General features: G+C 47.4%; 1 protein-coding gene across 4 annotated transcripts in view; it reads left to right on the forward strand.

The window, feature by feature from the left end:
- MYOCD (myocardin) overlaps positions 1 to 14,619 on the forward strand; it is an 84,140-nt gene extending 69,521 nt beyond the window's left edge. For 3 of the 4 annotated variants that reach the window (XM_005693583.3, XM_005693584.3, XM_005693586.3), the window contains 5 exons: positions 1,057 to 1,998; positions 4,747 to 4,890; positions 6,338 to 6,466; positions 9,510 to 9,567; positions 12,559 to 14,619. In XM_005693583.3, coding sequence (XP_005693640.1) covers positions 1,057 to 1,998; positions 4,747 to 4,890; positions 6,338 to 6,466; positions 9,510 to 9,567; positions 12,559 to 13,130 — 1,845 coding nt within the window. In that variant the 3' untranslated portion in view covers positions 13,131 to 14,619. Of the gene's footprint in view, positions 1 to 1,056; positions 1,999 to 4,746; positions 4,891 to 6,337; positions 6,467 to 6,548; positions 7,333 to 9,509; positions 9,568 to 12,558 lie in introns of those variants that run through there. The other variant, XM_018064674.1, reaches the window with a different exon arrangement.

Raw genomic sequence — 14,619 nt, forward strand, 5'->3', positions numbered from 1 at the left:
CGTACATGTATTTATAGGCTTCCCGTGATAAAGAATCCACCTGCCAATGCGTGAAACACGGGTTTGATCCTTGGGACAGGAAGATCCCCTGGAGAAGGAAATGGCAACCCACTCCAGTGTTCTTGCCTGGGAAATTCCATGGACAGAGGAGCCTGGTGGGCTACAGTCCATGGGGTCGAAAAGAATCGGACACGACTGAGGTGGCTAACACAACAGCGACAAACATTTATATATATAAATGTGGGGTTAAAATAATTATTTGTGAATCCACATAATAATAAAGCAAGAACCTTGCACCAACGATTGTGAGGCGCTACTCCAAGCCCTTTACAAATCCTAAGCCGCTTTCATCCCCACAAAAATGTGTAAGAGAGGTACTGTCACCCCATTTCACAGAGCGATCACTGAGTTGGGAGGAGGCAGGGCCAGGATTTGAACTGATGGTCTCATCTCCGCACACACTTCTCTCGGTATATGACTGCTATCCAGCCAGTCACTAAAATTAGGACATTCATGGTAATGCAGAACCGTGATGCTCAAAACTTGGTCCTCCAGGAACTTGTTTGAGACTCGGATTCTCAGTGCCCAACCCAGACCTGTTGAGTCAGGAACCCCATGGGGGGCAAAGCTCTGCTCTAATGCCCTTGCCAGGTGTGGGGAAAATGGGGTGAGCAGGATGTTCATCAAGGGCACCGAGGTCCTAGCATGTCAGGCTGCCCTGTGTTGCTGGTTGAGGGTTGACATCTAAACCCAGGCAGGTACCAGCTTTCTCACCTGTTAAGTGGGGGCAAGGACCAGGATGGGGGTTGCAAGGCAATAGACCAGATAAGCCCTGTGGTTCATCTGAGCTGGACATTTCTATAATCTGAGACCATGAAAACATGGTGTATGATTTTTTTTTTCAAATCATTAAAAATGTGCAAGATGATATCAAAATCAGAAACAAATAAGGGGACATGTTAGATTCCATTTGTGACATCTTAAAGCTGCATAACAATACATAAAAAAACAAAAGATTGTCACTAAGCAGCATTAACGTCAGCCTGGTTCCTTCAGGTCTCTGAGTTAAGACAACAGCTTCGAATACGAGGTTTGCCCGTGTCCGGTACCAAGACGGCCCTCATGGACCGACTCCGGCCCTTCCAGGACTGCTCTGGGAACCCTGTGCCCAACTTCGGTGACATCACGACTGTCACCTTTCCGGTGACGCCCAGCAACGCGCTGCCCAGTTACCAGTCCTCCCCCTCCACCGGCGCCCTGTCCAATGGCTTCTACCACTTCGGCAGCACTAGCTCCAGCCCCCCGATCTCACCCGCCTCATCTGACCTGTCAGTGGCAGGGTCCCTGCCGGACACCTTCAACGACGCCTCCCCGTCCTTTGGCCTGCATCCCTCCCCGGTCCCCGCGTGTGCCGAGGAAACCCTCATGGGCAGTCTGAATGGCAGCTCCATGCTTCCGGAGCTGGACGGGCTGGACTCGGAGAAGGACAAGATGCTGGTGGAGAAACAGAAGGTGATCAACGAGCTCACCTGGAAGCTGCAGCAAGAACAGAGGCAGGTGGAGGAGCTGAGGCTGCAGCTGCAGAAGCACAAGAGGAGCGGCTGTCCCGACAAGAAGCCGCCGCCCTTCCCGGCCGCCCCCATCAAGCAGGAAGATGCCGTGTCCAGCTGTCCTTTCTCATCCCGGCAAACAGCCGTGAAAAGACAGAGCACCGGCTCGGAGGGCCAGCCGCCACTGCCTCGCGAAGACGCTCAGCTCCTGCCCCTGGGGAGCACTCACTGTGCAGAGCCCTCGGGTCAGACCAACGTACTGTCTTCCACATTCCTCAGCCCGCAGTGCTCACCACAGCATTCTCCCCTCGGGGCTGTGAAAAGCCCACAGCACATCAGTTTGCCCCCATCCCCGAACAACCATTACTTCCTTCCCCCATCATCAGGCGCCCAAGGAGAAGAACACAGGGTCTCCTCACCTGTCAGCAGCCAGGTGTGCACTGCACAGGTAAGAACTGGCCCCGTGCTCTTCCTGAAAGTGCGATGTGAATTTGCAACTGCTAAGGAGCTGACCTTGGAACTTTGCATGGGGAGGGTTTGCTAAAATGTCTGATAGTAACTCCCGGGCACCACGATCCACAGACCTTTACGGTTGGCCAAACTCACTTATGAGACAAGGATGGCAAACTTGTTCTGTAAAGAGCTAAATGGTAAATGTTTTTTCTTTGCGGAATGTACAGTCTTTGTCATAGCCACTCAGCTCTACCTCTGCAACCCCGAAGCAGCCACAGACAACAGGGTAAATGAGTGCACACCGCCGTTCCAATAAAGCTTTATTTATAGAAACAAGCTGGGGTCCAGATTTGGCTCATGGGGCTGTTCCCAGGACCCCTTGGTGTCAAACTTCATTGTAGGCCAAACTATCTCATCAAGAGGGCCAAAGGGAAAGTTATCAGACCTTACTGTTCTCTCTGAGTAATGGTCTGTAAAGTGCAAATATTTACCTACTGTGTGCCAGGCTGTGTTCTAGTATCTGGGGATTAGTGTTGAGCTAACCAGGCAAAAATTCCTATTCTCATGGGGAGACAGACAGTAAGCAAAAGATCTAAGTAAAGTATTTAATATATTAGAAGATGAAACATCTTACAGAGAAAAAGCAGACGAGGGAGATGAGAAGTTTGGAAGTTTAAATGGAAGGGCCAGGGACATTTGAAGAGGGTAAAGGAGAAAACCTTGTAAATGTTTGGGGTGAAGGCATTATAAGCAAAGGAGGAACAGCAAGCACAAGGGCCCTGTTCTAGGAGCATGTGTGGGACAGTCCAGGACCAGAAAGAAGCTGGTGTGGCTGGAGCAGAATGAAGGGTGTCATAGGGATGGCTCAGAAGAATATCCGTTCAAAGACTAGACCAAGGGGAGCGTCCAAGACTTCCTCTGTCCATGAAACCGAAGAATTATTAGAAAAGTCTAAGTCTCTTTGAGGAAGAAAATTCTGAAGGTTCTGAAATCTGTAATTAGGAAGGGAATAGGAAGAAAAGTTAATTGGATCCCTGCCATGCGCCAGGTATTAAGGGGCGTGTATGGGACTCCCCTTGTGGTCCAGGGGCTAAGACTCCTTACTGCCAATGCAGGGGGCCTGGGTTTGATCCCTGGTCAGCGAACTAGATCCCACAAGTGGGATCCCACAACTGAATCCCCTATGCCACAGTGAACGTTGAAGATCTCATGTGCTGAAACTAAGACCCAGAGCAACAAAATCAATCTATCAATAAGTCAAAAAATAACAATAAGATGATCTTTAAAAAAATTCACAGTGTATTTTTTTCAAAAGAGGTATGTATGTGAGCAACTCATTAATTGTTAAAACAGCCTTGAGTGAGTGAGTGAATGAAGTCGCTCAGTCGTGTCTGACTCCTTGCGACCCCATGGACTGTAGCCTACCATGCTCCTCCATTCATGGGATTCTCCAGGCAAGAATACTGGAGTGGGTTGCCATTTCCTTCTCCAGAGGATCTTCCTGACCCAGGGATCAAACCCAGGTCTCCCACATTGTAGGCAGATGCTTTGCCATCTGAACCGCCAGGGAAGTCCTTACGAATTCCAAAACAGCCTTATGAATTACAATTTGTTATTCTTCATTATTGAGGAAAATAAGGCCCAGGGAGGTGAAGCCAGTTGCCCAGGGCCACGGAACCAAGGATTATCAGATACTATTAATAAAATGTATGCCTCTTTCACGTTGAATATTCTCTGCCCTGGGAGTATGAGGCGGGGTAATGCAGATACATTTTTATGAACCCACTGGAGCAACACATTCACATGAAGGATGCTCACTCCTGAGTCAGCACTCTGGGAGGAGCTGAAATGTAACATGGATTCTCATCCTCATTGACAACAGGTGTCAATGTGGTGTTCTCGGCATCAAAGGTAAAAGTAGCTCTTGAAATACCTCGGGACCAGAAGATGCTCAAGTGAAGGATATGGATGCTATCAAGAAGAACCACCACTTGTACTGTAATTGATGGCTTACAAAGCACTCTTTGAAGACATGAATGATTCCATGATAAAAAATGAATACATAAAAAGACAAAGAGCAATATAGGATAACATCACTGAGCACATGATGTTAAATGCTACACAGAGCCCTAGGGGAGTGGGTGTCGACCGTGAAGGGCTGCAAGAGTGGGAGGACTTGCAAAGGGATTGGGCCCAAGAAGAGGAGAATCAGGAAAAGGTCATTCCATGTGAAAAAAGCGTAAGCAAAATGTACAAGCTGTGGCTGGATTAGCAGAATTTAAGCTCTCAGAGGGCTTCCCTGGTGGCCCAGTGGTAAAGAATCCACCTATAATACAGGAGACATGGGTTTGATCCCTGGGTTGGAAAGATCTCCTGGAGAAGGCCATGGGAACCCACTTAAGTATTCTTGTCTGGAGAATCCCATGCACAGAGGAGTCTGGTGGGCCACAGTCCATAGGGTCATAAAGAATCAGGCCTGACTGAAGCGACTGAACATGCACACACGGAAGCTGTCAGAGGGAAAAGAACAATGCCTGACTGTGGAGCATTTTGAAGACTCACCCTGGTTAGATGTGGAGACCCTCCATTGTAGATGTGTGGAAACCATGGGAAGTTTGTGAGCAGGAGGTGAAATGTCCAAAGCTGGATCTGAGACCTTGCTGATGGAATTTAGGGGGTTTTGGAAAGACAAGACACCAGGGCAGGGATCAGCCGTTTCATTTGTCCTTCTTCCTCTCCACAGAACTCAGGGGCACACGAGGGCCACCCTCCCAGCTTCTCTCCCCAGCCTCCCAACCTTCACCCCCCCTTCTCTGGAGCTGCGGCAGACAGCAGTCACGGTGCTGGGGGCAAACCTTCTCCCAAAAGCCCAGGTGTACAGCAAAAGGTAGGCACCTGGAGACAGGTGTAAGCTGGAAGCCAGCTTGGCCTCGTCTCTCCCTGTGGCCCCTCTCCTCCCCGCGCTGAGGTTCAAACAGAAAGAAATGACATTTTGGATAGAAACAAGTCTACTTGAAAAGGACAGAAATGGATATACGGATATAAGTGAGAGGATTCCAAGACATCATTTCCTGGGTTCATCCCAGAAATTATGACAAGTAAAATGGCCTTGGCAGGTTTGCAAAAGAGTGTGGTGAACAGACCAAGTTCAGTGGAGTGGAAGATAGGAGTCAGGGAGCATGGTGGGGGGTGGGGGGTGGAAATGTGGAGAATGAGAGAAATAGCGGATCCTTGGAAGTGAATGGAAAGGTGCAGAAAGTTGGAGTCGCCGTGTAGAAGGGAGGAGATGACACATGTCAGCAGGCGGGAGAATCAGAGAGGTAAAAGACGCAGGATACGGGGAATGCAAGGAGCAGTGGGAAGGTGGTCAAAAAGGAGGCAGCCTTTTAGGTAGCAGCCTGGATGGGAAGGGGGCTTGGGAGAGAATGGATGCATGTGTATGTATGGCTGAGTTCCTTCACTCTTCACCTGAAACTATCACAGCATTGTCTGTTAATGAGCTATATATACCCCAATACAAAATTAAAAGTTCAAAAAAAAAATAAAATTAGTCTTAAAAAAAAAAAAGAAGGTGGCAGACATGAATTGACCATGACACGAGGGTGCTGCGTGCGACAGGCAGGACATCACTTGGGGATGGAGACTCTGTGATGTCCCGGGTACCCCCGCAGAGCACACGGCACACAGCGCTGGCTTATGGAGAGACACACCAGCAGCATCTGCATATACACTCACTTGGGAATGAAACGGGCTTCCCTGGCGGCTCAGGTGGTGAAGAATCTGCTGTCAGTGCGAGAGACCTGGGTTCGATCCCTAGTTTAGCAAGATCCCCTGGAGAAGGGAATGGCTACCCACTCCAGTATTCTTGTCTGGGAAATCCCACGGACGGAAGAGCCTGGAGGGCAACAGTCCATGGGGTGCAAAGAGTTGGATATGATTGAGCAACTAATGCTTTCACTTAGGAACAACACAGGCTGGAGATAAATTACTCTGGAAATGCCTGGGATGATGGAGCTCTTTGTGTTGGACTGGACAGACACTTCTTCATTTTCTTTTCTCATCTCACTTTCTCCCAACAGTCAGGGCGCACCTTAGAGGAGGGGAATGAATTTCTGAGGCTCCCATCCTGAGATGCCTCCAGCATCGCGTCCACAGTGATGTGTCCTGTCGCTGATATACATCTGTAACATATCTGTGATATGTATTTAAGCCCCAGATCTTTTTTCCCTTTAATCCATTTTTCCTACAGTTGAGTCTATAGTTTCTAGAACAGGAGCTATATACAATGTCTGACGCATGGATTGATCGTCTTTCTCTGAATTTTACTCACGCAGATGGCGGGTCTGCACTCTTCTGATAAGGCAGGGCCAAAGTTTCCAATTCCATCCCCAACTTTTTCCAAGTCCACTTCTGCAGTTTCAGAAATAACCCAGCCACCATCCTACGAAGATGCGGTGAAGCAGGTAAGCACACGATTTGATCTTCCTGGAAGAGCAGGCTGACTCACTGCATGTTGTGTTATATGATGCGGCTTCATGCGTGTAGGTTCTGCGGCCTCCCCCGCCGGAACAAGCAGACTGTCCAGATGCTCACTGTGAAGAAGCGTGGTGTGTGTAGAGACGCCGTGTGAGGCAGAGAGAGGAGGTTGACTTAGCGCCCAAATGTCCAGACTCGGTGCCAGCTGCCACTGCCACAAACGCTGGTCAAGAATTCGACTTCTCTTCTGTGAAATGAAGACGCTATCTACTGGATAAGGGTTCTAGATGACATAGCATTGATCACATTGTCTTGACACAAGATACGTACTCAAATATTAACCACGAGAGAGTAATTGCTGGGGCAGCCATTTCTAAGGTTCTTCCTAGCTTCAAAACTCAGTGATCCCAGGGACTGAGATCCGTGTATGCCTTTGTCCTCCTCATTCCCATCCCCTGGTATCTGTAAACACCAAATGGATCCTTTGTGGTTTCAAAAGAAAAGAAGAAGGCCAGGCAAAGTGGACTTCCACAGACAGAGCTCACTTAACTCAGATGAGCCAGAGGGGAAGGTGTGTTCACTGTAAGTGCAATGGGGAACCAGAGGAACGGGAGCCACGTCCTCAGCAGCCAAACGGGAGGCAGATCCAAGTCACTTCATTTCTTATTTTCTTTACTTGGGTCTTTTCTTCTTGGTGAGCCAAAGGTTTGTCGATTTTGTTCACTGTTTGAAAGAACCAGCTCTTGGATTTATTGATTTTTTTTTCTATTGTTATTTCATCTCTATCTTATGTAATTCCTCTCTGCTCTTTAACGTCCTTCCTTCTGCTGAGTTTAGGTTTTGTTTGCTCTTTTTCTAATTGTTTTTTTTTTTTCCCAGCCCCCTTCATTAGTTGCTTTTTTTTTTTTTTTTTTTTTTGGCCACACTGCATGGCATAAGAGATCTGATTCCCCAACCGGGGATAGGACCTCTGTATTGGGAGTGCAGAGTCTTAACCACTGGACCACCAGGGAAGTCCCTCTAACAGTTCTAGATGATAGGTTAGGTTGTTCATTTGAGATTCTTCTTATTTTATTGAGGAATTTTGGTATCCCTATGAACTACCTCTTAAGAACTGTTTTCACTCCATCCCATAGATTTTGCATGCTTGTGTTTTTATTGACATTTGTCTCTCCGTTCAGTTCAGTCTCTCAGTCATGTCTGACTCTTTTCAACCCCACAGACTGCAACATGCCAGGCTTCCCTGTCCATCACCAACTCCCAGAGCCTGTTCAAATTCATGTCCATCAAGTCGGTGATGCCATCCAACCATGTCATCCTGTGTTGCCCTCTTTTCCTTCCGCCTTCAATCCTTCCAGCATCAAGGTTTTTTCCAATGAGTTAGTTCTTTTCATCAGGTGGCTAAAGTATTAGAATTTCAGCTTCAGCATCAGTCCTTCCAATGAATATTCAGGACTGATTTCCTTTAGGATGAACTGGTTGGATCTCCTTGCTGTCCAAGGGACTCTCAAGAGTCTTCTCCAGCACCACAGTTCAAAAGCATCAATTCTTCAGTGCTCAGCTTTCTTTATAGTCCAACTTTTCTTTGTCTCTGGGTATCTTTTAATTTCCTCTTTGATTTCATCACTGACCAATTCATGTTTTAGTAGCATGTTGTTTAGCCTCCACGTAAGCATTTTTTTCCATTGCTTTTTCTCTAATTAATTTCTAGTTACATGACGTTGTGATCAGAAAAGATGCTTGATTGTTGAGGCTTATTTTGTGTCCTAGCCAAGTCACTTCAAAGTGATAAAAATGGCCATACTATTTATATATTAAGGTGCCCATCTCCTGGAATGGAAACTTCTCAAACAACTGAATCTGCTCTGAATGACTTTGGGCTAGGGATCATTCTGCCTCCTTTCCCCCCTTCTCTTGTTGTGTCAGATTGTTTTATTTAGTAGTTTTCCTGTCCAAAAATGCATGCTACCAAAACCTTTAGCCAGTTAACGTCCGTATTCATGAAGGCCAAACGGTGGAACCAACCCAAGTGTTCATTGAAGGATGAATGGATAAATGAAATACGTATTCTATACATACAATGAATATTGTGCCTGCATGCTAAGTTGCTTCAGTCATGTCTGACTCTGTGAAACCTCATAGACTATACCCCGTCAGCCTCCTCTGTCCATGGGATTCTCCAGGCATGAACACTAGAGTGGGTTGCCATGCCCTCCTCCAGGGTACCTTCCCCATCCAGGGATTGAACTCAAGTCTCTTATAGTCTTCTGCATTGCCAGGTGGGCTCTTTATCACTAGGGCCACCTGGGAAGCCCCACAATGAGTATTACTCAGAATTAATAAGGAAGGAGATTCTGACCCCTGCTGCAAAACCTTGAAGACATTGTACTAAGCTAAATAAGCCAGCCATAAAGGGAAAGACACTGTGAAAGTGAAAGTGTCTCAGTCGTGTCTGACTCTTTGCGACCCCGTCATGGTCTATACAGTCCATGGAATTTCCCAGGCCAGAATACTGGAGTGGGTAGCCTATCCCTTCTCCAGCGGATCTTCCCAACCCAGGAATCAAACCGGGGTGTCCTGCATTGCAGGCGGATTCTTTACCAACTGAGCTACTAGGAAAGCCCCAAAGATACTGTATCAGTCCACTTATGTGAGATACCTAGAATCATCAAATCCACAGCAACAGAGAACAGAACAGCGGTGTCCAGGAGCTGTAGGGAGGAGGGGGTGGGGAGTAGTATTCAGTGGGGTCAGGGTTGCAGTTTTGCAAGATGAAAAAGTTCCAGAGCTGAACGGTGGTGCCAGCGGCACAACCATGTGAATGAACTTAATGGATTTTCACTCTGTCCTCTGAAATGGTTAAGATGGTAAATTTTTATTTTGTTTGTAGTTTACCACAATTAAAACAACAACAACAACACTGCTAACCAAACCAAATTTAAAAACCTGTCATACTGCTTCCGATGATTTCCTACAGGAGTAGTCGCTACATTTTAATTTCTCTGTTCTCCTTTGGTTAATTGGCAACAGCAAATGACCCGGAGCCAGCAGATGGACGAACTCCTGGATGTCCTCATTGAAAGTGGAGGTAAGATATCAGGATGCTCTGCCCCTGTGTGCACTCTAGGGTGTGGATGCTCAGGGCCAAGGTCAGAGGCTCATTGTGAGTTGGACTAAAGAGCCATGTCGGGGTGGAGCGTCCCTGCCTCTGAGCCTCCTGTCCAGGTTTGGAGCAGATAAAAGAAGTCCTAGAGAGTGACCCCTCATCACCTTTGTCCCATTGTCCTCAGAAAACTTTTCAGCAATTGTTTCAACAATTTTCATCTTTCAGCTTGGTCCTTGTTTTCCTAAGTGTTTTTCCTGCTAAACCATTTCCCCCTACTGTTCTAATCCCAATGTCCCTCTCTTCTTATTATGAGAAGAAGGAAGCAGGTAAAGCAAGTCTACTCAAAATGAATCTCCCACCAATGGGCCCTTCATGTTCACACGTCATTCAAGCAGTGACAGTGATCAGTGTGTTCTTTTTTGCCTCCTTTTAAGTCATTCATTTACTTCTTTTTAAACAGTTACATAGTTGTGCCTAAAATTTTAAAGCACACAAGTAACTATGATCATGTGAGGAGAATGTGTGGATAAAGAGAAAAGACTCCATATTGGAGCCCCTAAGTTGTTGCTGTTTTTCAGTCCTTAAGTCCAACTCTTTGCCACTCCATGGACTACAGCACACCAGGCTTCCTTGTCCTTCACTATCTCCCTGAGTTTGCTCAAACTCATGACCATAGAGTCAGTGATGCCATCCAGTCATCTCATCCTCTCTCATTCCCTTCTCTTCCTACCTTCAATCTTTCAAAGCATCAAGGTCTTTTCCAGTGAGTCAGCTCTTTGCATCAGGTGGCTGAAGTACTAGAGCTTCGGCATCAGTCCTTCCAATGAGTATTCAGAGTTGATTTCCTTTAGGATTGGTTTGCTCTCCTTGCTGTCCAGGGGGCTCTCAAGACTCTTCTCCAACACCATAGTTCGAAAGCATCAATTCTTCAATGCTGAGCGCTTAAGTGACAGCATTGAAAGTTTCAGAGAACTAGGTCCATCGCTGAACCAGGCAAAGCCTCCACCTTTAGGGGGTTTGCTGTCTGGCAAGAGAGATGGGCATCATGCAAGGAAACAGGCAGTTCCTCCCTTGTAACAAGAGGGAAGAAGAAAAACATGGGCACAGGTGTCTGTATCATTGTTAAGTTTCATGATGGAAAGATGAGCAGGTTCCTATCAGACACCATTATATTTTGTATTTAAACTTTTTATTTTGTATTGGGGTATAGCCGATTAACAACATTGTGAAAGTTTCAGGTGAACAGCAAAGGGACTCAGCCATGGATATACACGTATCCATTCTCCCCCAAATTCCCCTCCCATCCTGGCTGCCACATGATAACACTGATCAGAGTTCCCTGTGCTACACAGTAGGTCCTTGTTGATTATCCAGTTTAAATATAGCAGTGAAGACACCCTTATGTTTTTAATGAAGTATGTGGCAAGGTCTGCAAACAGGATGTGGGAGTGGAGCCTGGGAAAGTCCAGGAAAGAAGAACAGTGATGAGTCGATCACAAGAAACAACAGTAGGATCACCCTCTCTCTGTGCCTTAGTGCATGCGTGCTAAGTCGCTTCAGTCGTGTCTGACTGCAAACCTATGGATTGTAGCCCGCCAGGCTCCTCCAGCGGACCTTCCCAACCTAGGGATTCAACCTGTGTCTGGTACATCTCCTGCGTCTTTCATATCTTACAATGGAGATGGCTGGCTCTGTACCACTAGTGCCACCTGGGAAGCCCCCTACTAGGCAGTATTAAGTGCTGACTTAACATCGTGAATTTACAAATGAACTGGGCAACTTCATTGTGCAATTTTTTTCTTAAAAGTCCAGACAATCCTGGAAGGACTCGGAGAAAACAGACGGTCAGATTCATCCAGGTGTGGGATTTTGCCAAGGGAGTACGGTGATGGAAGGAAAGGGCAGGGGGATTGAGGATATATGTGAGAGTAATTAGAGTGGTGGATCAAGAGTACCGACTGCACAAGGGAAGAAGCAAAAGCCAGGAAATTGCCTGGTGGTCCAGCGCTTGTGATGCCATGCTTCCACTGCAGGGAAGGTGGGTTCCATCTCTGCTTCAGGGAACTAAGATCCTGCATGCCTCACGTAGTGGCCAAAATAAATAAAAACCAGAAGAATCGGATGGATGGTGATAAAATCATGGGGTCAGTAGACTGGGGTGACTCAAAATGGCTGAGAATTTGTCGTCAGAGTGTCCTTACGAAGCGAACTTCAGGAGTGGGAGGCGATGGACAGGGAGTTGGAAATGGTGATTGAAACTGAACTTTCAGAGGATGCAGTGTTTGGGGCCACAAGATCCAGGGTGTGTCCAGCAGAGTGGCAATGGCAGCATCACTTGCATTGAGGGGGATGGGGTGTCAGGGAACCGAGAGGCCCCCTGGACAACAAGTCACTTCCGGGATGCTGACGTCACGGAGAATGGCAAGATTTGAAGTGGAAGAAAGGCAGTGAACGGGGGGTAGTTTTTTGAGGATGATGAGGAGGGACCAGGAGACAGGGCTAGGGGGTGGGGTGGACTTTGAGAGAAGGATGACCTTCAAAACCACTGAGGAGTTATGATAAGGAGTAGGAGAAACGATCGGGCAGTGGTGGTAGGAAAGGACCTGATGACTCATCTTCTGGCTGGGCGGCAAAGAGCCCCCAGTGAGGGTACAGTGAGGTTGCAGTGTCTTCAGGGGCAGCCAGGTGTCCGTGAAGGAGCAGGTAAAAGCACCTGCTCTGAGCGTCTGATGATCGCAGAGTGGAATTTCCAGCAAGAGAGGGTTTGGGGAGAGACCCAGGGGAAGAACTTGCAATGTACAGAGTGGTTTAGGGGTGAGACCGGGTGAAGAGCCGTGACCCAAGAAGCATGGCCATCTCCTTCTGTAAGCCATTCATTCATTCCAAAGATTCATTCAAGTGAATGAATCAATCTTTGAATGATCACGATCGATTGAAAGCGATTGAACAATTCCCGTTGTGTTTCACCAACAGAAATGCCCGCTGACGCCAGAGAGGATCATTCATGTCTTCACAGAGTCCCAAAGATCCCCGGGTCTTCTCGAAGCCCCACTGGTGCCCTCCCCAAGTCCTCGGCAGCCTTTGAACCAGCGTCTGCAGGAGGCCAGCTCTCCTTTGATCACTTCGGTGCTGACAGCGACGAGCACCTGGAAGTCTTATTAAATTCCCAGAGCCCCTTGGGGAAGGTGAGCGACACCGCCCTTCTGAAAATCGGGAGTGAGGAGCCTCCTTTCGACGGGATGATGGATGGATTCTCAGGGAAGGCTGCAGAAGACCTCTTCAACGCACACGAGATCCTGCCAGGCCCCCTGTCCCCCATGCAGACTCAGTTTTCACCCTCCTCTGTGGACAGCAGTGGGCTGCCCTTAAGCTTCACAGAATCTCCTTGGGAAAGCATGGAGTGGCTGGACCTCACGCCGCCCAGCTCCACCCCAAGCTTCAGCTCCCTATCTACTGGGGGCCCCAGCATCTTCAACATTGATTTCCTGGATGTTACGGATCTCAATCTGAATTCCCCCATGGACCTCCACTTACAGCAGTGGTAAACACCTGAGGAAGTGCTAAGGAAAGCCAAGAGGAATCCCACTGGGGAAAGCACATGACCACAAATATTTACATTCTTCCAAAGAAGGAGGAGCTGGAAGAGGAGGAGGAGAGGAAGAAGAGGGAGGAGGAAGAAGGGGAGGAGGAGCTGGAGAGAATGAAAAACAAGCATGGAGACTTCTGTGACAACCAGCAAGAACAAACAGGAGTCTTTTTTTTAATAGATAGATAGTGTAATATTTGCCAACATTCAGTGACTGTTATTGATTTCAGCAATGCTTTCAAAATTATGTTTTTTCAGATCAAGAATGCAAAAAAAGTTTTTTTTTCTTCCAATGCCTTTCAAACACTAATCTTTTTTTCTAGCTTGTATTTTTTTCAGGCACTGTTGGGGCATAATCTCACTTTGTAAGCTTTTCTCATGAATTTGTTACTCCTACCATGGAAAGAAGTTGTAAGCTCTCTGGGGAACACACAGAAGCCAGTCCTTCAAAGGTGATGGAAGTCATACCCCAGAAGGCTGCTTCTCCTGTCTCCGTCACCTGCCTTTCAAAACAGAGGTCCGGGCCAGTGTCAGGTTCTTAAGGCAGAACAGAGGGACAGGACCAATCCATTCCCAGGGAAGTGAAGTGAACTCAGTACCCCTTGGCTACAAAGCCGCCCCCACTACAGTGACCCCAACCCTGTACCCAGGACTCCATGTGGTCACTGATAACAACCAACCTACCTTTGGCCCAAAGAACCCCACCTGGAATTTCCCTTTCTTAACCAGTGGCCAGATCACTGTCACTGTCTCCGTGGTGATGTGTGTGCTCGGTTGCTTGGTTGGTTGTGTCAGACTCTTTGCGACCCCCTGGGCTATAGCCCGCCAGACTCCTCTGTCGGTGGGATTTCCCAGGCAAGAATACTGGAGTGGGTTGCCATGTCCTCCTCCGGGGGATCTTCCCAACCCAGGGATTGAATTCCAGTCTCCTGCATTGGCAGGTGGACTCTTTACCACTGAGCCACCTGGGAATCCCCACCATGGTGTTTCCCTAACCCATTGTGAAACAGGAGAGAATCCTAAGGCAAGAAGAGAGACAAAACCTCCTGCCATTCTCCAGCACAACCTCCTTTAGTGTCAAAGACTAGAAACGACCATGTAAGCAAATCAGAAGTATCTCTCTGGTCTCAAGAAACTGTTATCAGGAATAATGCAGATAGCACTAAAGAACATCATTTCATGTACGATGGGAATAAACACAGTGGGTTACTATTCATATAACAGGGTGATTATTTATGGACGTTCGGCTTCTCTTTTTATTTTCTTATTGGAAGGAGGGGTTCACCTCCGTTATCTTTCTCCCACTCTACTTTTCTTTCAAATTCTCCATCCGTTCTCTCCCCTCTTTTGAAGATCTCCCTTTCTCTGCCCCAACGTTGGGAGAAGAGGATTTCATCCATTTATCAGCTGTCCTACTGCTAATAAAACCATACATTAAAAACCTGAAA

The sequence above is a fragment of the Capra hircus genome, chromosome 19 (assembly GCF_001704415.2).
Source record: "Capra hircus breed San Clemente chromosome 19, ASM170441v1, whole genome shotgun sequence".
In the NCBI taxonomy this organism is placed as follows: domain Eukaryota; kingdom Metazoa; phylum Chordata; class Mammalia; order Artiodactyla; family Bovidae; genus Capra; species Capra hircus.